The 25,290-nt window shown below is 28.7% G+C and overlaps 1 protein-coding gene and 1 pseudogene across 1 annotated transcript; both read right to left on the bottom strand.

The window, feature by feature from the left end:
* Window positions 1–5,149: 5,149 nt before the first annotated feature.
* LOC136088388 (uncharacterized) lies at window positions 5,150–6,061 on the bottom strand. Its single transcript, XM_065812094.1, has one exon. The coding sequence runs from the start codon at window positions 6,059–6,061 to the stop codon at window positions 5,150–5,152; it is 912 nt and encodes a 303-aa protein (XP_065668166.1).
* Window positions 6,062–16,240: 10,179 nt separating this feature from the next.
* On the bottom strand, window positions 16,241–18,537 carry LOC136088387 (glutamate [NMDA] receptor subunit 1-like; annotated as a pseudogene).
* Window positions 18,538–25,290: the final 6,753 nt, after the last annotated feature.

Below are 25,290 nucleotides of genomic sequence, written 5' to 3'. Positions count from 1 at the left end.
ATTAAGGTTAAGACTATGTAAATATCAAAAATTTTAAACACTTTTATTTAATTGATCCATTCTTAAATATAGCAAACAATATTTATTTATTTTGTTAAAAAAAAATGAAATAACAAATTTGAAGGAAAAATAGTAATAAACCAATAAATATATAAAAATAAATTTGTACTACATATAACTTGCAATAAAACTTATATGTTCAAACTTTTCTTTTGAAAAAATAAACAGTTACAAATAAAAAAAAAAATTAAAATGTCGATGAATTAAAAAAAAAAAATACTAATTAAAATTATTAGTCAAAAGCAAAATTGACAAGGACCTTAATCTCACCGCATATATATATATATATATATATATATATATATATATATATATATATATATATATATATATATATATATATATATATATATATATATATATATATATATATATATATATATATATATATATATATATATATATGTATCTATATATATATATATATATGTATCTATATATATATATATATATATATATATATATATATATATATATATATATATATATTAGGGTAGGTCGATTTTTCACTTTTTTTTTTAAACCGTAACGGCTAAGATACTGAAAGTTGTATTTATATATATAAAACAAAAAAAATAAAGAATGAAAGGTGTTTAGTCAAACGGGGGCTTGCGGATTTGCGATCAAAATTTAAACGTACCCTCATCAACATTTGGTATAAAAGTATTAACTTTTTGCTTGCAGTTTCATACTTTTCAATACGTTCAGACATAATTTCAATCAAAAAAGTTTGATACACCAATGAATAACTCAAATATTTGTATTTAAAATCATTTATATTGTTTCGTTTTATTCAGCAAAAATGTTACAATTCCAATTCACATTTAAGTATGAATTTTTTACTTGTTGTATTACATCGATTATCTAATTAAACGCTCAATAAAATCCAATAAATAATCATTATTAGTTTAATAAGTTATTTAAAAAGCAATATTAAACTATTATTAAAATTTATTTCAAGAATGTAACAAGCAAGTTAAGCATATAAATCATCGTAAGACTAAGAATAATGTCCTTTTGACAAAAAAACCTTTGACGCATTTTTCTGCTAAGTAGTTTTGTTAGTATGGATTTATGTCTGGCTTCAAATTCATATACGGTCTTAAAAGCTTCAGAAACTAATTTGACGCTCTGGGAATGAGAAGGAAGGCTCTCAACGCTCTGGGAATGAGAGGGAAGGTCTTGAATATTAGGCTTTATTTTATTTTTATTGAGCGTGTAGATATCTTCATCAAAAAACTATTTTGTAGTTGGTGGCTCAATTTCGATATAAGCAGATCAGCAATATCAATAAGAGATATCCAGCTCTAATTTAGTTGAGGGATTTTCTTTTCTATTCCATAACTGCTTTTGTTTCAGAAAATAAAAACATCGCTACTTTTAAAAAACTTGCGAAAAACAAAAAAAATTAATAACCCTAATAAAAACCTAATATTATAAAATAAAGCACAATACATTTTTAAAAAAGCTTTGTATACAGATGCCTGATAAATTATAAATAGAAAAACTAATTTTAAAAAGTTTATTGTTTCCTGAGAGTGAGTACTGTCTCAAATCCGAGAGTCCTGATCTGTTCACCATTATTTTTAACCATTGGATAGAGAAAATTTGCAGGTATCAAACAGAAAGCATTATCTTGAATGTTTTTTTTTGCAATTCTTTTTACATCATCAAACTTAAAAAGATTCAATTGATTAATAGTGAAAAACAGAATCTGGGGGAATCTTGCAATTTGGAAGACTTCTTTATTTGAAACCACGATAGAGCATAAACTTTAACAATATAATGGGTAAACTTTTTCAGACTTGCGTTTGGAGAAATATCTCAAGTGTATAAACAAAGAACTCATATAGAAAGGGTTAACCATCGAGCTTGATACATTGGACCTATTTTACAATTAGCCCATTTGTCGTCTACTTTACCTAATCCAATACCTTTAGAATATTTGTAAAGAAGCCTTTGATCATGACTAATATCTTTTAAAATCTCATGCGAAATATATACTTCAGTGATAGAAGTTTGAATTGCTTCAAACTCTACTTGAGGTTGTCTATGAATGCCTTCAGAGCATATTTTCCCAATCGGTTCACTCAAATTTTGTGGACCGGTTGTTTTTCCATCTAACTTTTAAAAAAAGGCTATTAGTGGGAGTTCATTCTGATGAAGACTACAACCTATTGTGTGAAGTTTCCTTCCTATTAAATCTTCTAAATTAACCACCAAGCCTCTCATCCAACCTGTGTTTGATGCAGTATTGTCTAAAAGAATAGCACGGATGCTCACCAGTCTGTTATATTCTTTAAGTACACTAAATGTCTCAAGAGCAAGAACATCTCCAGTAGCACTAACAACGGGTATTGTTCAGTGTGTCAAGTAGATCCCGTAAAATTTACCATCCTCATGTGTAAAAGTAAGGTGAAGCAACACATTTTGTTATGAAATTTTTTCCTTCAGAACTATTTGTATTAAAGTACATTTTCGTGTTTTTATCTATCTTTTCATCTAAACCAATGCAAAATAGTTGTGTCTTCTCTTCTGTTATTGCGTTTTTTGAAATTAGTTTTACTTTTAGCTCTGTCTAATTTACACTTATCCATTAGAATATTATTGATGTCAACTTCCGGTAGCAATAGATGCTTGATATCATGGAGTAAAGCGTTTCCAAGAGCAGCGCCGAGATTTGAAGAACATCCGCCTCTGACCAGCTCCATTGCATATCATGGAAACTTTTGAATACTATCTGCCTGAGTTCTTTTACTTGTTTTCCATTCATCCTGTTGCTTAAGTAAAAAATTTAAAATACTTATGATGAGTTATTTTATTATAAATAAGCGTTAAATATATACTAAGAAAATTAAAATTTTAAGAGACATAAATTGTTTGCAATAAATTAGTAACACTTTATTAAAGTACTAAACTATTTAAATTTTGCAAAAAATAATAACTTACTTGATAATAATTTTTTTTTCAATTAGTTTACTAATTTACTAGTAAAACGTGCTTATTGTTCACTTTAATCTATTATAACTACATTATATCATTCTGCAAAAGTAACATTTATAAAATATAAACCAGTTAAGCATGTAAATCTAGTTCTCTGGAGAATTAAAAGGTATATTTTAAGAAATATTTATTAGCCGCCTATAAATTTGATTTTTGACGCGAAGTTAAAAGCAGTCAGAGACTTTACGAAAGACTACTTGAAACTACGAAGTTAATTGTTGTTTAAAAACAAAATACAATAGACGGGTTGCTTTGTTTATATTCTAAAGCGCGTGCGCAAAAAACGACAGGCAAAACATTGGAGCTAAAGCAAAGTAAGCAAAAGTTATAGAGTGAAGTTTGTACAAGTAAACTATGTGAATAGAAAAAGTCTCGCACTATAGTGGAACTAGCGCGTTAAAATGTGTTAAATTTTGTTAACGAGTATCAAAAAATACTTTTCCAATTTTTAAAAGTAAAATAAATTTAAAATTAACAAGATATACTTCTAATAATTTATACTTCTATCAACCCAGGCTGGGTCCCAGCTAAGTTATAGAAAAAAATTGTAAAAAAAAGTTTACATAAATTAGCATTGAAAGCTGTTGTTTTTAAAATTATTAGTTGGTAAATTGATGAAACAGAGACTGTAATGAAACAGACGCTGCATATGAAAATGAGCTTTACTTTGCTTCTAAAGTTCAGGCTAAACCAATTTCTGCTCATTATGAGCCATTGCTTATTAACGAAAGCCAAGATAAAATTACAGAAGAATCAAAAGTTTTATTCAAATTGTTTATGAAATCTCATCAAAATCAACTTAATACTAATTTTTTTCTAAAACTTAAAGGAAAAACACTCTTGAAAAATCCACAGGGCTGGACTGCATCTGTTTATAAAATACTGAAACTGTTCATATAATGGGGTACAATGCAAATATTGATAACCCCTCACAAGTCTTTATAAATCAAATAGTGTAATATTCTGAAATTGTTTGCTATATTCCAACAGACTATATTCTTAAAATGGAAAGTAATTGCAAAATATAAATTTTTGAATGCGATGTCTCTACAACAAATAAATCTTTCCATTTCTGTCTCAGATTTGTACATTGATGTTGATTATCCTAAGTGCAAATCCAGATGGAATTAAAAAATAAAATTGTTATGGAATGGGTATTTTTTAAATGAAATTCTCTATAAATATAGAAACAGCTTAGAGTTGTGGAAAGATGACCAAAATGATTCATTGACAAAATTTATTTCATAAAACATTTTATAAACCTAATAAATATCCAAAATTTTTAAAATATTGTAGATTATTTTTTCTGATCCATTAATGTATATAAATATATATATATATATATATATATATATATATATATATATATATATATATATATATATATATATATATAAATATATATATATTTACGTATATATATAATATATATATATATATATATATATGTATACACATATAAATAATATTTATTTGTGTATATACAAAATATATATATAAATATATATATATTATATACTACTACATATTTATATATATACTATATACTACTTTATATTTATATACACATATAAACAATATTTAAATGTGTATATAAATATACAGTACTGTATATTTATATTTACATATAAATATTGTTTATATGTGTATATAAATATACAGTAGTATATAATATATATATATATATATAAATATGTAGTAGTATATAATATATATATTTTTATATATATATATTTTGTGTATACACAAATAATTATTATTTAAATAAATATTATACTACTTAGTATATAATATATATATATATATATATATATATATATATATATATATATATATATATACATATATATATATATATATATATATATATATATATATATATATATATATATATATATATATATATATAACTATTTTTAAAAATAACACGATGTTTTTTATTCTTGACATGTTTCGTAAAATTTTATTTACATTTTCAAAAGATTATTTTACAGTAATAAAAAACTCTGAAATATATATTAAAAAATAGAAGTCTTTACAGAGAAATATTAACGGACAAAAAATTATACATAATAAACCAATATATTTATTTATATAAATCTATATAATATATAGATTTAATTTCATAGTCAATAATTTTTTGTGGAAATTTATTATTTTGTAAAATTAATGATAGATTCTTAATATCTTTATCAAAACCAAACCAAGAATTATTAATTTTAAATGTACGATCAATCAAACACCGAACAAGTCCAAATTTGAAGCAAGAGGGAATAAAACTAAAAAATTTTTGTAAAAGACCTGTATACGTTTTTTTGTGATAAACTGAAGTCGTAAACGAGTTAGATTTTTTAATAAGTACATCTAAAAAAGCAATCTGGTTATCTTCTTCTTTTTTCATAGTAAATTTCAGATTTTTATGTTGTTTATTGAGGTGTTTGAAAAATTCTTGAGCTTCATATTCAGAATTAAAAATAGCAATTATGTCATCGACATACCGTTTATAAAAAAATAGTGCTGTAAAAGAGCAGTTATTGACCCATGTTTGTTCATGATAAACGACGAAAATATTAGCTAAGATGGGCGCTAAAGGAGAACCCATAGCAACGCCATCTGTTTGATCGTAATATTTACCGCCAAATAGAAAATGTGAACCGGATGTGGAAATCTGAAGTAATTTTTTAAATTGAACTTTTGAAAAACGTTTTGAGTTAGTTTTATCTTTAAAAAATAAATCAGTTGCAATGTTGATGGTTTCTTTAAGAGGAATACTCGTGAACAAACTTTCAACATCATATGAAACAATAAATTTATTAGTTACATTAATTTGTTTTAATTCTTCAACAAAAGAAAATGAGTCTAAAGTGCAAAATTGTTTATGTATATATGGAGACAATAAATGAGAGAGATGTTTGGCAAGGTTGTAGTTATATGTTCCGATTGTTGAGATGATAGGTCGAAATGTTGGAAGAGAACTATCTTTACTAACATTGTGCATCTTAGGTAACGCGTAAGCTCTTGCAGGTTGAGATCCTACAGGATAGATTTTAGTGTAAATGCCTTTTTCAAAACATTTAAGCTTATAAAGTTTTCTAAGATACCCTTATAAAGATATTTCTCTTTTTATAGTTGGATCCTCTTTTAATTCTTTAAATTTAGTCTTATTACTAAATACTTTTTACTAATTACTTGATAAACAATCTCATATATTTAAACACTTAAATTTATCTCTTAATTGCAAAAATTTGGCTAACTGTGATTCTTTTGAGATTTTGGATAATACCCCAAACAAACACAAACTAAAGATAAAAGAAGCCCTCCACATTAAATGGGAAAGTCCCTCACTTAATAAACAAGCTTTACATTATACTATAAACTTATCTATTTAATTTTACTGTCAGTTTATTTATATATATATACCTTTTTTTTTTTTGACAGTTGGTTATTTTTATTGGTTATTTACCGAGTTATTTTGTAATAAATATATTGGTTTATTATGTATAATTTTATAAACAAATATATATATATTTATTTATTTATGTAAAATTTATTATCAGGCATGATTTGAAAAAGGGAACTTATATTTAGAGAAAGTAACTGCATTGTTTTGGAAATACGCAGGAATTTAAGTTAAATTTGAACATGTTTTGCCTGTCGTTTTTTGCGCGTGCGCTTAAAAATGTAAACAAAGCAACCCGTCTATACATGCGTGCTTAAAGAAACGAAGAAAAATAAAAGTTGCAAGTATGCAAATCCATTAACTCCATCGAAGTTCCGCAAAAAAATATTCAGTTAAAAGACTTAAGTTTGCTATTTTTGTTACTTACGAATAAATATCCAACTTTATATTGTTTAACGGTACTTACATTCCAAAATCAACCTACCCTTATATATATATATATATATATATATATATATATATATATATATATATATATATATATATATATATATATATATATATATATATATATATATATATATATATATATATATATATATATATATATATTAAAGCATGATTCAACTAAAGGGACACCAGGTTGACAAAGGCAAACTTTAAAACAAATGAAAAAGCTTATCTGTACCACCAAGATAAATTCAGATGAAGTCACGGACTCCGTCACTAACCAGAAGCATTTGCTTTAATTTTGCTTTGAATTCGTTAAGAGTTTCAAGAGTTTTAAGTTTTTTAGGTAAAATTTTATTCTATACTTTTGGTCCCCAAATAGATATTGAAAACCAGAAAACTTATGGACTGATTATAAGTGCTATTTGAGTATCTGGTTAAGTATCTGTGCTTATTTATTATGAATAACGAGTTAAAAATGTTAAGCGTTATTTTTGTATTAACTTTAGACACAAAAAAGATGATAAATGTTTCGTTGGTAGACATTGAGTATATTTAGTTTTATAAATAGTTTTTTGGAGTGTGTAAAACGGCCTACATTAGATAATATTCTAACAGCATGTTTTTGTTAATTAAAGAGTTCTTTAATTTTGATTTGATTTTTTCTACACCAAGCTAAATTTGCCTAATTCAGATACAATGAATAAAGGAGAAATATAGCAATGTTGAACGAGTTTGATTTAATAAAGGTAAAATTGATCCTTGGGGAACCCCGCATATGTATTAGGAGCATTGGTATGCTTGCTGTCATTTTCTCTGTGCACAACCTTTTCTTGCCAGAAAAGGTTCGAAAAATAACATTTTGTCATTTTTCCATCAATCTAGCCACCCTTTTGATGTCTTAAAATTCGTTATGTTGAGTTCTTTTGTAAAATCTAAAGCATTCTCCCTAATGACGTGTTCACTAATTGGTATATTTTATTCACGTGCGTTCATAAACCATTTATAGTTTTATCAACAGAATTATGCTTTCCAAAGGTTAACTTTTGCCTCTTTACTCCAAATTGACTAGACATTTAATAATTATGTATTCTTTATGCTTAATACAGTAAGTTAAAATGTTTGGAGCACTAAACCTTTTCGCTGCATTTTTTTTAGTTTGACATTTTTCCAAATCTTTAAAATCAAAATATTTATCTTGGATTGTCAGTACTGCCTTCTTTGGCGTCTTTTTGCGCCATGCTCAGTGCGCCAGTCTATAACAAAAATTAGGAAAAATAGAAAACGTGTAAATATAATCATATGGGGTCAGGGGGAATCCATTTTTGACATCAAAATTAGGTTTTGTCTACTCTAATCAACAGGCTGTTTAGTGGGGCAAATTTGATTTTTTGGTTTTGCAGAATCGGCACTTCCAGACTTTATGCAAACTTATGTATGTGTATGGTTATGTCAAATAACAACCTTTTGCAAAAAATTGCGTTGATTGGAGCCTCGGAACAAAAATACCATAAAAAGTTATTCCTTTTTCCCCAAAAGTGAGAGCAATGAGTTAATGATTTAATTTTTCTTATAACTTTATACTAAATTTAACTAAATTAGCAGGTTTTAATTTTCATGGAATAATCTTTCAGAGATAAAAAGTTATGACCATATAAAATTTACAACCCCCTCACTTTGGAAAAATTATTATTCTAAAATATTATTCCATGAAATTTAAAACATGCGAACGTAGTCAAACTTAGTATAATACAATTAACAAACTCATTCATTAAGTCATTGCCCTCACTGTTGAGGTAAAGGGAATAACATTTTGGGGTATTTTTGTACCCAGGCTCCAATCACCGCAATTTTTTCGAAAGTATTATCATTTGACATTAGCATAAGCATACTTAAGTTTGGAATTTGCGCAACGTTTGAAAGTGTTAAATCTGTAACAACAAAAAAATCCATTTTGCGCTGGAACTATATTATTTTTAAGGGTCAAATTACATTTAATTAGCATCCCATATAAAAAATAAAAATGTTTTGAATTGTGAAATCATATAAGCAAAGCAAGTTCATACAAGTTACAAGTTTTCTGCAAGTAAAAGTTTAACTTCTTCGGGAAGAAGCAATTCCACTTTCTTTCTGTTTTGCACCAAGCTGATCACTGCAGTGATCAATGAAAATTAATGAGGCATTAGGTAGTTTATCTAATTCTTACTAGAAAAGCATAATACATTCATGATTAGACACTCAGCTATATATTCTTGGGTAGGAGTTGCCGCAGGTGAGACATCATTTTTATACATATGATAATAATCATGGCACTTGATCTTATGCAATTCTTTAATACTCTCGACTTTAAAAGAATTTTAATAACTATTATACAGTCTTGCTAAAAAGGAGTTTATGGGTAAAAAAAGAGGGTTTGTGGGTAAAAAAGAGTTTGTGGGTAAAAAAGAGTTTGTGGGTAAAAAACAGTTTTTGGGTAAAAAAGTGGGTTTGTGGGTAAAAAAAGAGGGTTTGTGGGTAAAAAAGAGGGTTGGCAGTCTTTGAAATCTAAAATATAATACTTTTGAGGATGCGTAATTTCATACGTTTTCCAATCCATTCATGTTAAAGAAAACTGTAAACATTTAAATATTGACATAATATAGGCAACATTCAAATACTGGCGTTGACAACATTACATTTGCATAGAAGACATATAACACTAAGCGATTATTATATACATTTATTATTATTTAATAACCAGGATTAACAGGTGGATCTGAAGGTTGAACATTCTCTACAGGCTTGACATTGCTATCTAACCAGTTCTGGTTCTAAGCCTCAAACCGTGTCCTAGTTCTTTTTTTCTTCTTCCATTTCCTTCTAAGATTGTTCATAAAATCCCTTTTAATCTCATCCGATATATTCAAACCCTTCAAAATTATGTGACAATTAAAATTCAATATTAATTATTAAAAGTGGGTTTTGTAGTTTATTTATTTTGATCACAAACCGTGACATCGCGCTGAAACGGTTTATGGTTAACGTTGCAACAACTTGAGGTCAATTAAAATTAATTGATCATCGCGTTGATAGCGGTGTTTATTATTTATTAAATTTCTAAAAACAATGACTATAATGAATATAAAATTTTAGGCACATTATTCATATACATTTTTGGAAAGTAATTTTTTTGTTAAATTTTTAAAATTTGGTCAAATCAACATTTGACAACTTAAGGCGACCGGGGGGCAAGTGGGGGTAGAAAATCTTTATATGAAGTGTTGGTTAAAGGAATAAAGTATGCATTTAAATCAATTTCATCTTAACGTTTTATAACGTGTTGTAAATCGATTACCGCAAAGTTTTTTTTACATGAAAAATCGTAAAATTTATGTTCTAATAATGTAAGAAAACATGCTAAAAAATTAAAAATATCTGTTTTTCTAAATAATTATAAAATCATAGGTAAATATGTATAAATAATTTCAAATTCCATAAGGAAAGATTATTTCTAAATGTCACAGATGTATTCATATTTTTCACATTTTAATAACTTTTTGACTTTGAAGCATCCTTAAGGGTTTACAAAATTGATCAACTGCATTATAAAATAAATATTTATTGCCAATAACATAAGCATGTTAATTGTATATGATTGAAAAAGCCAATTTACGACATTTCGCTTTGACCTTTTTGTTAAACTCTGGCCCACTTTGCATGTTGAAATTTTCGATGCGCTACGTTTAATGTGTTTAATTTTTTTATTTTTTTGATAACGTCATTTTTATTTGCATGTATATACTTTGATTAAATTTGATGGAGTTAAATTGAGTTAAAACATCTGCTTTTAGTATATAAAATTATCCTTACAAAATTGTTTTTGATCAATACATTATTTCTAAGGGTTATATATACCCTCTTTATTCAAGTAACTTGATTACTTAAATAAATGTATATAATAAATAAATATATATAATTAAATAGATATATATAAAGAGTATATAATCCCTAGAAATATTGTATTAAATTAAAAGAATTTTACAAGGATAAGTTTATATACAATAAAGAGATATTTTAACCTAATTTAACTCGATCGAATGTAATCAAAATATTTTTATGTAAAAAAAAATTTTTGAGTCAATGCTGGAAAGGTTTAAAAGTGGAGATATCAGCTTGTCGAAATATTTTGATCTTCCGAAGGAAAGTTCAATTGGCAATACTTTTTGTATTATCAACAATCAATAAATTATCCAAAAATCTTTTTACAATTGTCGTGAACTACTTATAGTTTTAACTTTTTTTTTAAACATCTTTGCTTTCAACAAGGCTGCTAGCAACCACTAATTAAAGTTGGAAGTTGCTGGAAGAGAACAGATAAAGATTGTAGAGCAAGATAAAGATTGACGGACAACTTAAAGGATTGCAAATTATATGAATTAGGAGAGCAAGATGAAGGAAGCGAATTCTAAAGAGCTGATGTTCGAGGAAAAAACTAGAAAAATAAGAGTTTTTGGAGTACTTAGGAACAGTCACAGAAAAAAGATGACACTTAATTGAATGACAAGTAAGACGAGAATGAAATTTAGTAGATGACACAAGAGACGCTAGCTCTTTAGAGCAGTGCCCATTATAGTATTTGTAGAAAAGAGAAAGAGAAGCAACATTATGATAATGTGATAATCGTTGGAGTTTGGCTGCAAGAGCAGGTCCAACTGTGTTTACAATGCGTTTTTGCACCTTGTCTAAAAGAGAAAGGACATCATTAGAAGATCCGCCCCAGATTTGGCAACAGTATTCCATACAAGGCCGGGTTTGAGATTTATAGAGATAGAAAATAGAATCCGAAGTAAAAAAGTGTCGAGCTTGATAAAGAGATGCAAACTTAACAGATGCTAATTTTGCAACTGATTTGGTATATGGTTTCCAAGAAAGATCGGAAGAAAGAGTTAATCCTAGAAGATGAAGAGTAGATGACTCATCGAGTACATCACAGTTCATAAATATACGAAGATCTAAATTATTGCGATAACGATTGGCTGTAAAAAATTGAGTTTTATCTGTATTGAAGTTCACCAGCCACTGTGAGCCCCATGCTTTAGCAGAAGTGAGATCCTTTTCAAGCTCAAATGCCCCCTCCAAGCAATCAGAGAGTGTTGGTTTCTTATCACGATAAGAATAAATGGTAGTATCATAAGCAAACAATGCCACCTTAGATGCGAGAATATCTGGAAGACATTAATGTAAATTAAAAATAGTATAGGGCCAATGATAGAACCTTGAGGAACCCCTGAAGTTATAGAATAAGAAGAAGAGTGCTGTCCATCGAGGACAACTTTTATTATACGATTGGAAAGGAAGGATTCAATAATCTTAAAGATGTTGCCAGATACACCATAAGAAGAAAGCTTATGGAGAAGACCAGGATGCCTAACTTTATCAAAAGCTTTTGAAATGTTAACAGCAATGACCTTAACCTCTCCACCTTCATCTAATGCACGATAAAACCTATCGGTTATTACTGTTTACAAATCAGCTGTAGATTGAGAAGATCGAAATCCATTTTGATGGTGTTTGCAAAGAGCTGGTTTTGCTTTGTTTGCTTGTAATAACTAAAGAATCTGAACCAAAAAACTTAAAGTGCTTTTTCCTGGTGCCCTTTGCAATGCAAGGTGGATGTGTAAACTACTTTTTACTCTAGTGATTGTGCTTAGACAGATCAAAGAACATTTTCCAAACGCTGAAATTATTACCAACAACTAAATAAAAAAATTGGAACGATTTGCTGTTTTTACAGTTTCAGTTTATGTGAAGTGGTGGTTTGTTTGTCTTATACCAGTTAACATACTATTGAATGACTTGACTTTAGTGGAAAAACTGACAAAATTTGCAGAGCGTGACCCAACATTAGTTGAAAATGCTCCCATGGCATTCAGTTGGTACATTTGGTTCTTATCTGAGGAATCGATTCTGTAAGTCTGTTCTTATCTATGATAGCAGTAAAACCGAAGAGGAAAGTGAGGAAATTGATTCTTATCTTTGTAAAAACACACTTTTGTTACCAAGAGACTATACCTTAGGTAATATGGTAATATTACCTAAGGTATAGTCTCTTTGTAACAAAGTATCTTCCTACTAAAACAAAATATAGTACCTTTAGTTGACCTAATTAAGACAGATTTATTCAGATTTTTATTATATTATGGGGCATACATTATTGTAATGCCCTATAAATTCTTCCAAATTTTAGCGCATGATTAGATTAATAGGGAAAACTATCAAAACATGAAACTGCTTGTTGACAAACTTCAGGTGGTAAATTAGGCAACAGAACGGGGTGTGAAGATTTACCACAACTTTTTAGGTGCAACTAGGGCTGAGAAGTATTTTTGAGATGTTCTCTAAGTAGCAGACTACAAATTCTAAATAAGCTCAAGCCATTTGAGGCACAAAAAAAGAAATCATGTTTTCAGTTCCTGAAAAACAAGTAATTTCATTTGGCACTATTATACTCTATTACACACTGGGAATAAAATTTTTCTTATCTATATATTATCTTGTACACTAGATTGCTGTATTTTGTAAAATAAATTTAATAAAAGAAATCAGCCGTTGTAACGCAAGTAGTTTTACGACTAAATTTTGTATTTTCAATATACCGGTGCTCATTCAATTGTGGATCAAGAAACCTTTGTTAGTTTCATTTTTATGTCTAAATAAAATACCAAAATTATGAACAGCATCATACAACAAAGTTAGGGCAAATGTCATAACCTAATATATATATATATATATATATATATATATATATATATATATATATATATATATAGTTCTATAGTTTGTTGGCTTTAGGAAGAGCGGAAGGAAAAAAGTGATTCTTACGCCGTCACTTTTAATTACTTTTGACTTTCGTCCAACATTTCCGTGTTGGACGAAAGTAAAAACCATTAATTTAATTACAAATTAATCGTTTTTTAAAAAAACCACAAAAACGCAAATTTAATTGACCAGAATGTTTTTAAAAACATTCTGAATGTTTTTATAACATTTTGAATGTTTTTAACAATATAAACAATGTTTTTATTTTTATTTTTTTTAATAAAATGTTTTTATTTTTATTTTTTTTAATAAAACGTTTTTATTTTTATTTTTTTTACTGTAAATCATGCGCGGAGTGTTGCTACATCGACTATCTTATAGCCTGACTCGCAAGGGAGTGCTGCTACATCGACTGACAAATAGCCTGACTCGCAAGGGAGTGCTGCTACATCGACTGACAAATAGCCTGACTCGCAAGGGAGTGCTGCTACATCGACTGACAAATAGCCTGACCCGCAAGGGAGTGCTGCTACATCGACTGAGGGTTTGGTTGGGGCAGGCAGTCTATCATTATTAAAAAAAAAAAATTCCGGTCTTGCATTTTAATTTTTACTTTTTGTCAACAAAATATCGAAAAAACTTTCGGACAACATCTAAGGGTTCTATATATATATATATATATATATATATATATATATAGAACCCTTAGATGTTGTCCGAAAGTTTTTTCGATATTTTGTTGACAAAAAGTAAAAATTAAAATGCAAGACCGGAATTTTTTTTTTTTTAATAATGATAGACTGCCTGCCCCAACCAAACCCTCAGTCGATGTAGCAGCACTCCCTAGCGAGTCAGGCTATTTGTCAGTCGATGTAGCAGCACTCCCTTGCGAGTCAGGCTATTTGTCAGTCCATGTAGCAGCACTCCCTTGCGAGTCAGGCTATAAGATAGTCGATGTAGCAACACTCCGCGCATGATTTACAGTAAAAAAAATAAAAATAAAAACATTTTATTAAAAAAAATAAAAATAAAAACATTTTATTAAAAAAAATAAAAATAAAAACATTGTTTATATTGTTAAAAACATTCAAAATGTTATAAAAACATTCAGAATGTTTTTAAAAACATTCTGGTCAATTAAATTTGCGTTTTTGTGGTTTTTTTAAAAAACGATTAATTTGTAATTAAATTAATGGTTTTTACTTTCGTCCAACACGGAAATGTTGGACGAAAGTCAAAAGTAATTAAAAGTGACGTATGTGTTGGCGTAAGAATCACTTTTTTCCTTCCGCTCTTCCTAAAGCCAACAAACTATAGAACTATATATATATATATATATATATATATATATATATATATATATATATATATATATAGACGGGATGACATAGCCCGAGATTCCGAAGTTGTGGGGGGCTCCAATTCAAAACAAAAGATTTTTTTAAAAGCGAAATAAATTTTTTTTTTAATTTCTTATTTTAGGTGCCTCAAAAAGACTTTGTGGTCTTATCACAGAGCACCGCGGAGAGCATTTGAAAGGAAATTCACGCCAACTTCCTTACCGATGTTATTAAACTTGCCCAGAGGTGAAACCTCTTCTTACTGACAGTGAAAGCTGCTTACTGACAGTAAAAGGAGCTTTTTGCTTTAAAATTGTGGAGTGCCTCGAAAAGTTTTCATCTGCCACTGTTGTTCATTAACAAATATGAAAATTTTTTAATATAATTTTTAACTGTACTTAACGAATTCTTTTTAATCATTGCATATTGCTTTCTGTTTGTTAGTTTAATCCAAATTAAACATTAATCGAAAGTAAACTCTTATCTTTAACACAAAAAATTCATTTTTATTTAGCAGTATATCATTTAATTTTTTTTTAACAAATAATCGGCATATTTGATACTTAATCTATAGGTGGAAAGTTATGGTAGAAAACATATTCACCGTTTGATGATTGCAAATCATTGGGAATTCCTCATAATTTATTCATACTTCCAAAAAGCCATTCATTATGTACACTGAAAAATAGTAAGAACTCAAGAGAAACGAATTATATAACATAAAAACGTATTTTCCAACTCTATAAAAATGTATTGCAATACGTTTGTTTACCATTAGTTAGGTTACTATTAATTAGGATATTACTATTAATTAGGTTAGCACAACTGTGTTAATCTAATTAATAGTATATAGAATCTTGCTCGGACTTTGAACAAAATAAAAATATCCTGTTAAACTATTAAATGAATGTGACTTTTTACATTTTGACAATAAAAAATGCATAAACAGTATTAATATAGCAATGGAAACACTTGAATAAAGCTTTACTTACAAAAAGAATTTCTTTATTAAGTGATTTGAAAACTTTAAAAGATGTTTTACAAAAAAAAATTTTATCTCATAAAAGTGATTAAAAAGTGATAAACCTTGAGTAATTTTTTAAAATAAAAAGTTTAGAGCAACTTTGTGCAAAGTTATTTAAAAATAGCACAATATTTAAATATTTTAAAATCACAAAACTTTAACACGTACAGTCTCTATGATTACTATAACAAAAATTATTTTTCAAAGCCGTTGTTTTTGTTCACCATTGAGTTTGCAATTGTAGGATTTTGTGATGAACTTATGTATTGCTTTGTCAGTATACGATTTTTTTTATTTTCTTCAACGTGTTTTTGCCAATGTTGTGTAATTTTTTTAAACACATTTTTCTGTTTTTCCTTCCACCCTCTGTATTTATAATAAATGACTTCAAATATAACAATGATTCAATCTCCTTCAGTTCCAGTTGCTACCATTATAAACACACCTGTTTATTGTAAAAACAGGTTGAACTCAAACATGAACAAAATTATTAATCTTGTTGTATTCATTTAACAATTTAAATAAATGTTAAAAACAAAAATTATTAATTAAAATAAACCTAGCATGTGACTAAGCTCTAATGTGGTTGGTTTACTGATATCATCAATGCTGCCACATGTTCCAAAGTTTATCCATCTTGTTTCGAGTTCTTCCATAATACCGCGCTCTTGGAAGTAAAGAATGGATAACGATATATCATCACTCCTAGGAGAACCTTTTGGTATACCAATGCGGTAATCTGAGCGACCAAACTGATCACCCACTGTAAGTAGATTGCTATCTTTAGATGTCTCGTGGTATAATACAGGACTGTCCGATATAAAAGCATCTAATTCCCTAAGTAAAACAAAGAATAACCTAATCTAACAATGAAAAATAATTACAACATTAATTCATGATGAATTATATTAACATTATTTACATTATTAAACTACAACTTACCCGGTTTTAACTTTTGAAATACCTTCGCCTTCATATTAAACATTGTAGTTTTTCATAAAATTGTACGTACTCGACATTTCCACTTGACGGCGAAAATATGCTTCAACACTACTGTCCTTGACAGTGCGATATTTATGGCTTAATGATGGATTTCCAAGCTATACAATAAAGTGATTTATGATTTTTATTTTGTTTTTATATATATTTTTATAGTTTTAGGTTAGCAGTATAACTTGCAATTATCATAAAAAAGCCAGCCCACACCATAGCAAGAATTCGGGCGCTTCTAGGAATACCTAAAATAATAATATTTTGAAATATATTGCATCATTAATAACGTATCTTAATTATTTATATAATTTTATAAATATTGTAAACCTAATTGAGTTTAATAGTTCAAAGTTTTAGTCTTAAAATGGTAAACACTTCTTTTTAAAGCTAACGTAGTAACCTTCTCCTACTCCACTATTTATTAAAACTCCCCATGCAAACCACATTGTAGAGAATAGGTTTACAGGGTGTTCGTTATTGGAATCTTTTTCGCCAAATGGACTGAACTTGTCAAATAGGTAGAGTAATACAGCAACTACATGCACTGATAATAAAACTAACCACCAAAGTTCTGGTTTAAATAGTCTTAAGAATGAGAGGAGATCATCATCTGGCATTGTCTTTTTAAAAAGAATAGATATCCCTAAAATTTTTAAAAATGATACAAACTTTTTAATTTAATTATATGATAGTTATATCATTATATTATTATAAAAAACAATTTTTATAGCTCCTGAATAAACAATATTTAAATTACCTTAACTTACCTTGATATTTTAAAGATTTTGAAAACTAAATATACTGAGCTCTTTCACTATTTATAGTTAATAACGCGACAGCGATATTTGCTTTCCCCTCAACAATTTCTCCTATAATACCATTCCATCTTATAAAATTGGAACCATTTTCCTAATCAAAAAAATAACTTTTTGAGGTTCAATAATGTTTGGCGTTGTTAAGTCTCAAATGTTCTGCAAAAATGTTTTTTTTTAAACCTATTTAAATTTTATTGTATTGGATCTAATATATTTATGAAAACAATTAAACTTATAACATTGCAATTTTATTACAACATGTGGCTATCTGAATCTTGCACTAATAACTTGTAAATATGTATAACAATAATAACAACAATAATAATATTAGGGTAGATTAGGGTAATATGACCACCTTAAGCGAAAATTGGAATATTTTCAAAAATAATTATGCTGGATCCCAATTTTTTGCAAATAAGCAATTTTTAGGGATCCCTACTCATGATCCGCCCAGATATTTGGACACCCGTTATTTTTTCATAAAAACACAGCGGTTTTAAAAAAGTAGCAAAAGTGCTCATATTACCCAGACCACTTGGTAATATAAGCACTTTAAATTAGCTCAAAAAAACTAACATTAAGTAAAAAAATACCAACCTGACAATTAGAACTAGTTTTTGGATCTAATGATTCGTTATTAACAAAACTTAACATTAAAAGATCAAATTTTAAGCCAGTTTTTGTTGAAACAATACTACTATGTTTTCCGCCAAAAAAAAATTGGTTTGTTATTTTTTCAATTTTATCAACTCAAACCTTAGAACAATAAAAATCAAAATTTTTTTAATTTAAGTTACAGAAAAATACTTAGTATTGTTGAATATTACCATTTTTTACTGTTTCGTTTTAATTCAAAAAGCAACAAACCACTGCTATTTTAAGACTTTAATCTAGGTAATTTCAAGAAAAACACTAAGTAAATTTAAGCATGCTCATATTAAACAATAATGGCAGCTTTTAATAAAGTCAAAACTAAATGTTTTTATGCATTGCCTTTCAAACAAAAATGGAACGGATTATTAGCTAACATATTTTTCTTTATGAAAAAGTTAAGGTGGCCATGCACTATAATTCTGAAAATAACTATATTTTTTTTTATTGTTTAGCAAATCTTTTACAATATGTTTTACGAAAAGTAAATGCTCAAAATATAGTGCAGAATATTGGTTAAAATTGGCAATGATTATCTTCAAAATAATTGTACACAGCAATCAATAATGTGGTTATTAACAGGATGTAGGATTATTTTTTTTAAATATTTATGTTCCAGGTGGTAATATCTTAAAAAGTGGTTTTTTATAAATAAATATCATTTATTAAAAAAAATAAAAAGCTGCTTCCTACATCTTATGCTAAATATATATGTGGATGTATGTTCGAAATTTCAATCAAAAGGGGAAAATACTTTAGTCAGGGTCTTCTGCACAGTGATGCTACGCACAAGAATGTTTAAATTGAGAAAAACAGTGTTTTATTTTTAAAAACTTGCAAAAACATCCTTCCCCCACTGAAACTTAATTGAAACTTTGACAGAATACTTATTGATACATGCTTTATTAAAAAAGAACATAATATATATGATTAAGTGCTCAAAAGCATAGAGTTTGGCATACACCTTTAGTATGCAAGAGCATATAATATTTGAATTTTTTTTTTAATAGTTTTTCCATAAAAATAAAAGTATATTGAAATATAGATGTACGAGGGTGGTCTAAAAAGTTTCCGACCTTGACGTGAAGATGGCAGCACTCGTAAAAAAACAATTAAATTTTGTTTGTTCATATGTTGATAATTATTCATCAAAGTTTCAGCCATTTTGAAAATTTAGGCATCAGACAGCTGTCCGCGCATTGGCTGCCGCGTTTGCTCACGTCGGATCAAAAACGTGTTCGAATGAACATTTCCAACGCTCTGTTGGCGCTGTTTAGGCGCAATAAATCTGAGTTTTGGCGACGATTAATTACTGTAGATGAAACTTGGATACACCATTATACGCCTGAACTTATTACCAATAAAAACGAGTTATGCATTATTTTCAATCGATTGCTAGAATTGGGAACACTACCAGAACTTTGGCTCAAAGCAAACATTACACCGTTGTTTAAAATTGGAGGTCGCCTAAAGGCTGATAACTACACACCCATCTCTTTAACCTCAATAGTATGCAAGCTAATGGAAAGTTTTGTCAGAGATACAATAATGAAACACCTTGTTGATAACATTTTAATAACCAAAGATCAACATGGTTTTATAAAAACAAAAAGCTGCATTACAAACCTGCTAGAAACCTTAGATATGCTTACTGATCTTAAAGAAAAAGGTATCTGTGCTGATATTGCCTTCTTAGATTTCGCAAAAGCTTTTGACTCGGTTGCACATAGAAGATTAATTCTAAAATTGGAGTCAAGTGGTATAAAGGGGTTATTACTTAATTGGTGCGTGTCGTTTTTGAATAACAGAAAACAGAGAGTAATTCTAGGGAAATATGTATCAGAATGGGAAACTGTAAAAAGTGGAGTACCGCAAGGATCAGTTCTTGGTCCTTTACTTTTTGTAATTTTCATCAATGATTTAACACAGGATTTAAATAACAAAGCTAAATTATATGCAGATGACACAAAAGTGATAGCAAAAATAGATTAAAATGATAAAAATTCGCATACTACTACCCTTCAAGATGACTTGGCTTAACTTTTAGAATGGTCAACTAAATTAAGTTTTACTATTAAACTACTATTAAGTTTTAATAGTGATAAATGCAAGAAATATGCACATAGGTCATAATAACCCAAAAAATAAATGCACACTAAAATGCAATACTGAAGAATGAGGAACCTCTGAAAAAAATCTTAAACAGACATCGTTAGAACGAGACTAAGGTGTATATATTACAAATGATTTAAAATGGGAACATCATATTGAGTATATTGTTAACAAAGCTAATAGTAAGTTGGGGTTAATAAAACTCGCGTTCAACTATATCAACAAAAATACTATGAAACTATTATAAATATCACTCGTGCGACCTCACTTAGAGTATGCATTTCAAATATGGAACCCATACTACGCTAAAGATATTATTCTTATAGGAAGAGTCCAAAAACGAGCAACTAAAATTTGTTTCTCAAAAGATATTAACTATGAACATAGGTTACAAAATATGGAACTTTCAAAATTGGTTGATAGAAGGTTGCGAGGTGAACTAATTCAGATGTTTAGATTTCAAAACAATATAGATAAAATAAACTGGCATAACGAACCTGAAAGAATAACTAATACTACGAGAGAGCATGATCAGAAATTAAGAAGACAATATGTAAGAAACTCACTTTCTAGGCATAATTTCTTCACTAACCGTGTTGTAGAAGCTTGGAATATCCTTGATCAAGATGTTATTAATGCAACTTCTGTAAATGATTTTAAAAACAAACTAAAACGTTTTAATGAAAAACGGCTGTTATAGTCTCACATCTACTGTCGTTAGACTAATTTTTCTTGGTAAAACAAGAAAACAGCATTTCATTTATATATTAATTCTTTTAATATTAGTTAAAATTGGCTATGATTATCTTCAAAATAATTGTATAAAGCAGTCAATAATGTGGTTATAAATGGGATGTAGGATTATTTTTTTGAATACTTATGTTCCAGGGGGTAATATCTTAAAAAGTGGTTTTTTATAAATAAATATCATTTATTACAAAAAAATAAAAATCTGCTTCCAATACCCCATGCTAAATATCTATGTGGATGTATGTTCAAAATTTCAATCAAAAGGGGAAAATACTTTAGTCAGGGTCTTCTGCACAGTGATGCTACGCACAAAAATGTTTAAATTGAAAAAAACAGTGTTTTACTTTTAAAAACTTGCAAAAATATCTTTCCACCACTGAAACTTTATTGAAATTTTGAACGTCAATACGCCAACGGAAATCAAAGATGAAATGGATTCTGTGTATGGGGACTCTGCACCATCATTTACCACTGTGAAATTTTGGGCAGCTGAATTCAAACGTGGTTGTCAGAGCTTGGGAGACGATGAACGTTCAGGACGTCCAAAAACTGCAACTACCAATGAAAACATAGCCAAAGTTCACCAAATGGTGCTAGCGGATCGCCAAAATAAAACGAGAGATAGCAGAGGTTATGAACATATCAAAAGAACGTGTTTGTCATACATTACATGAAATTTTAGACATGAGAAAGCTGTCCGCGCATAGGGTGTTGCATTAGTTCACGTTGGATCAAAAACGAGTTCGAATAAACATTTCCAACTCTCTGTTGGCGCTGTTTAGGCGCAATGAATCCGAGTTTTGGCGACGATTAATTACTGTAGATGAAACTTGGATACACCATTATACGCCTGAAACAAATATACAGTCCAAACAGTGAGTTGCAAATGGGAAACTGGCTCCAAAAAAAGCAAAAACTGTTTTTTCGGCTGGAAAAGTGATGGCAACTTTTTTTTGAGTCGTGGAGTTATTTTAATCGATTATCTTCAAAAAGGAAAAACCATTACAGGAGCATACTACGCATCATTGCTTGACTTGCTAAAGGAACAACTTGCGGAAAAACGGCCACATTTGCAGAAAAAAAAAAAAAATCTTATTTCACCAAAACAACGCACTGTCTCACACCTCAGCGGTTGCCATGGCGAAAATCCAGAAATTACGTTTTGAACGGTTTGACCATCCGCCTTACTCACCAGATCTGGCCCCAAGCGACTACTTTTTGTTTCCTCATTTAAAAATTGCGATCGGAGGTCAGAGGTTTTCATTCAATTTTCAGAAAATTGCCGAGTACTGTTTGGACGGGTTATAAAGAGGGAGCATCGCTGGGAAAAGTGTAGAGTTACAAGGAAATTATGTTGAAAAATAAAAAATAAAATTTCGAAAAAATGTCTTATATCTTTGTTAGATCGGGAACTTTTTAGACCACCCTCGTATATATGTTATTAGAAGATATATATACTATTGATTTCTTTTTGAATATATAATAACCACCAAAAATATTCATAAATTTATCAAGGTACGAATTAAAATAAATTTGCAAAACAAATTTTATCTTTTTAAGCACCTTTTTAAGAATAAATAAAGAAATTTAAATTTTGTCTATATACACTATATAACATTTGTATATAAACACTTTCACAACCAAAGCAAAGTGAAAACTCCTAAAAATGTTAAACGCCTTTGAAAACCAACTCAATGGCATTTTCATCAACAAACACTACGTTAACATTTCCACATGTAAAAATAGGAGCACCAGATAAAAACAAAGGGGTTGTTTGTCTTTTGACAGTTTTCCTTTTATTAATTGTTACTGACAAATCTTCTGGCTCCGTAAACAATCCAAAACTACCTGCAAGATAAAGTGTTTCATCAATCTTAAATTTTTTTTGAGCTTGCAGCTTACATTGCCTAATTCTAGTTTTTTCAAATATTTTTTTGGCTGCAAAATTAATCCAAATACTATCTTGTCGCCGGACAACAATAGCCATATTTCTGAAAAATGGTAATCCAATAAATTTTAAAAGTTCTAAGCTTGACTTTGCTCCAGCATTAAACTGCTGCACTGTTTCTGAAATTGCAATTTCAACTTTGGTTCGCCCGCAAAACTTCAACTTTGGTTTGCCCACAAAAGGTCAAAAAATGTATTTGGAAGTTGTTTAATACTACATGGAAGTTGTTTAATACTACAAAACTGTGATTTGTTTCTCCAAATGTATACCAAGTATCAATATACTTAGGACAGAGAGAATGTTGTTCATCTAAAGATTTTGAATGGTCTTCAATCATATGTTTAAAAATAGCCCATACAGCTTTTTGACCAGTACCCATCCTCTTCTGAACATGTCCAACACATTTCTCCATTTCAACTTCATATCTGTTTCTGAAAACTTCACTACATCGATTTTTAACTTTTCCAAAACTGCCTGTGTCTCCGTCTCCAACAAACTTAACATACTTAAGTACTCCTACTTCCACTGACAGCAAAAAAATCTCATATGCACCATTGTTCTCCATGCTATCTGCTGAACCTTTGTGGTTAACTAAGGAAACACTTTTGTGTATTACATACCACTCATTAGAAAACTCAGTACCAACGCCAAATTTGTTTTTTTGTTTCATGCATGTATGACATACCAAACTCTTGGTAATAGCATCAAGGATTTCGCCTGTCCATACAAAAATAACAAAGACAATACCAATTTTTAAAGTATGTCCGTGATGTTGCCATGTTCCATCAACTGTAACAGCTACTCAAGCAATAACTTAAAACATCGTTTATTAGCTCCGTATTTTCAGGATCTTCAATTTGCGTAATTTTTAGCAAACGTTGACGTGCTTGATTCATTATTTCCTCCACTTTTTCTTTTGATTTAGCATGGAGATATTTTAAAATTTTGTTGTATGGTGAAGTATTTATAGGAGATGATAAACCCATATCAGCACAAAATTTTTTAAGACCAGCATGAACAATAGTTAAACTGTCATATACAGAGCGAGCATTGACAGCAAATGGTTTTTTAGATTTTGAAGGGTCCAATTTGACACGTGAACTAGTTTCAAATGAACTTTCTTTTAATTAGCTTAAGCATTTAAAAATAAATGTTTCAGCAAGTCCATATTTGTGTGACGGCTTTTCTAGAAGACTAAGAGAAAATTTTTTACAAAGACTACACAGTGAAACATCTTTAAGTTTTTCATGTAACAACTTTCTGTCAATTAATTTATAACCGCTTGCAGCTAAATGTACTCCTTGAGTTACAGGAGATAAACCAAGATGGATAGCAGAGTTTCTTGTAACAGGATTATTACTAATTAAATTTGGATTGGCATTTATTTTGTCAGCACTTATATTTGTCAATGTTTTATAAATTTTGATTGGAGCAAGAGCAATTCGATCACAAAAAGCTGTTGTTGTGAACTGAGTTGAAACTGGCTGTAAAACTGAGAAACTAGACAAAGATTGGTTAGAGTCTTTGGGTTTTGATATAGTTAGAGAATTACATTAAAAGTTATTTGTACAATTTTTCTTTGATTTTTGATATCGAAGTTGAGTAGATCTTTTTTTCATGTTGTTCTTTTAATAAAACCTTTTAAACATACTTTAAATACAATAAGAAAGAAATAATACGCGACAATAATATCAATAACATAATAAAAGATAAATTAATGTTAGGAAATAGTAAAGCATTATAATTTACAAAAGCGATGATTAAAGGTTAAAAACTTGTAATAATCATATTATACGATCATATAAAATCATATTTTATCCTGTTTGTTGAATTAATCATATTATACGATCATGTAAAACCATATTTTATCCTGTTTTTTAAACATCTTTATGATAAGTATGATATTGATGGTGATTTCTGCTCATTATATTATCAAAAACTCAATT

This window comes from Hydra vulgaris, chromosome 12 (assembly GCF_038396675.1).
Source record: "Hydra vulgaris chromosome 12, alternate assembly HydraT2T_AEP".
NCBI lineage: Eukaryota > Metazoa > Cnidaria > Hydrozoa > Anthoathecata > Hydridae > Hydra > Hydra vulgaris.
Note: the sequence above shows the minus strand (reverse complement) of the source record. Positions and strands in the feature narration are given on the sequence as shown.

Coding starts and splice junctions, on each gene's coding strand:
- LOC136088388 (XM_065812094.1), bottom strand. CDS start 6,061: ATGCACAATGTTAGTAAAGATAGTTCTCTTCCAACATTTCGACCTATC.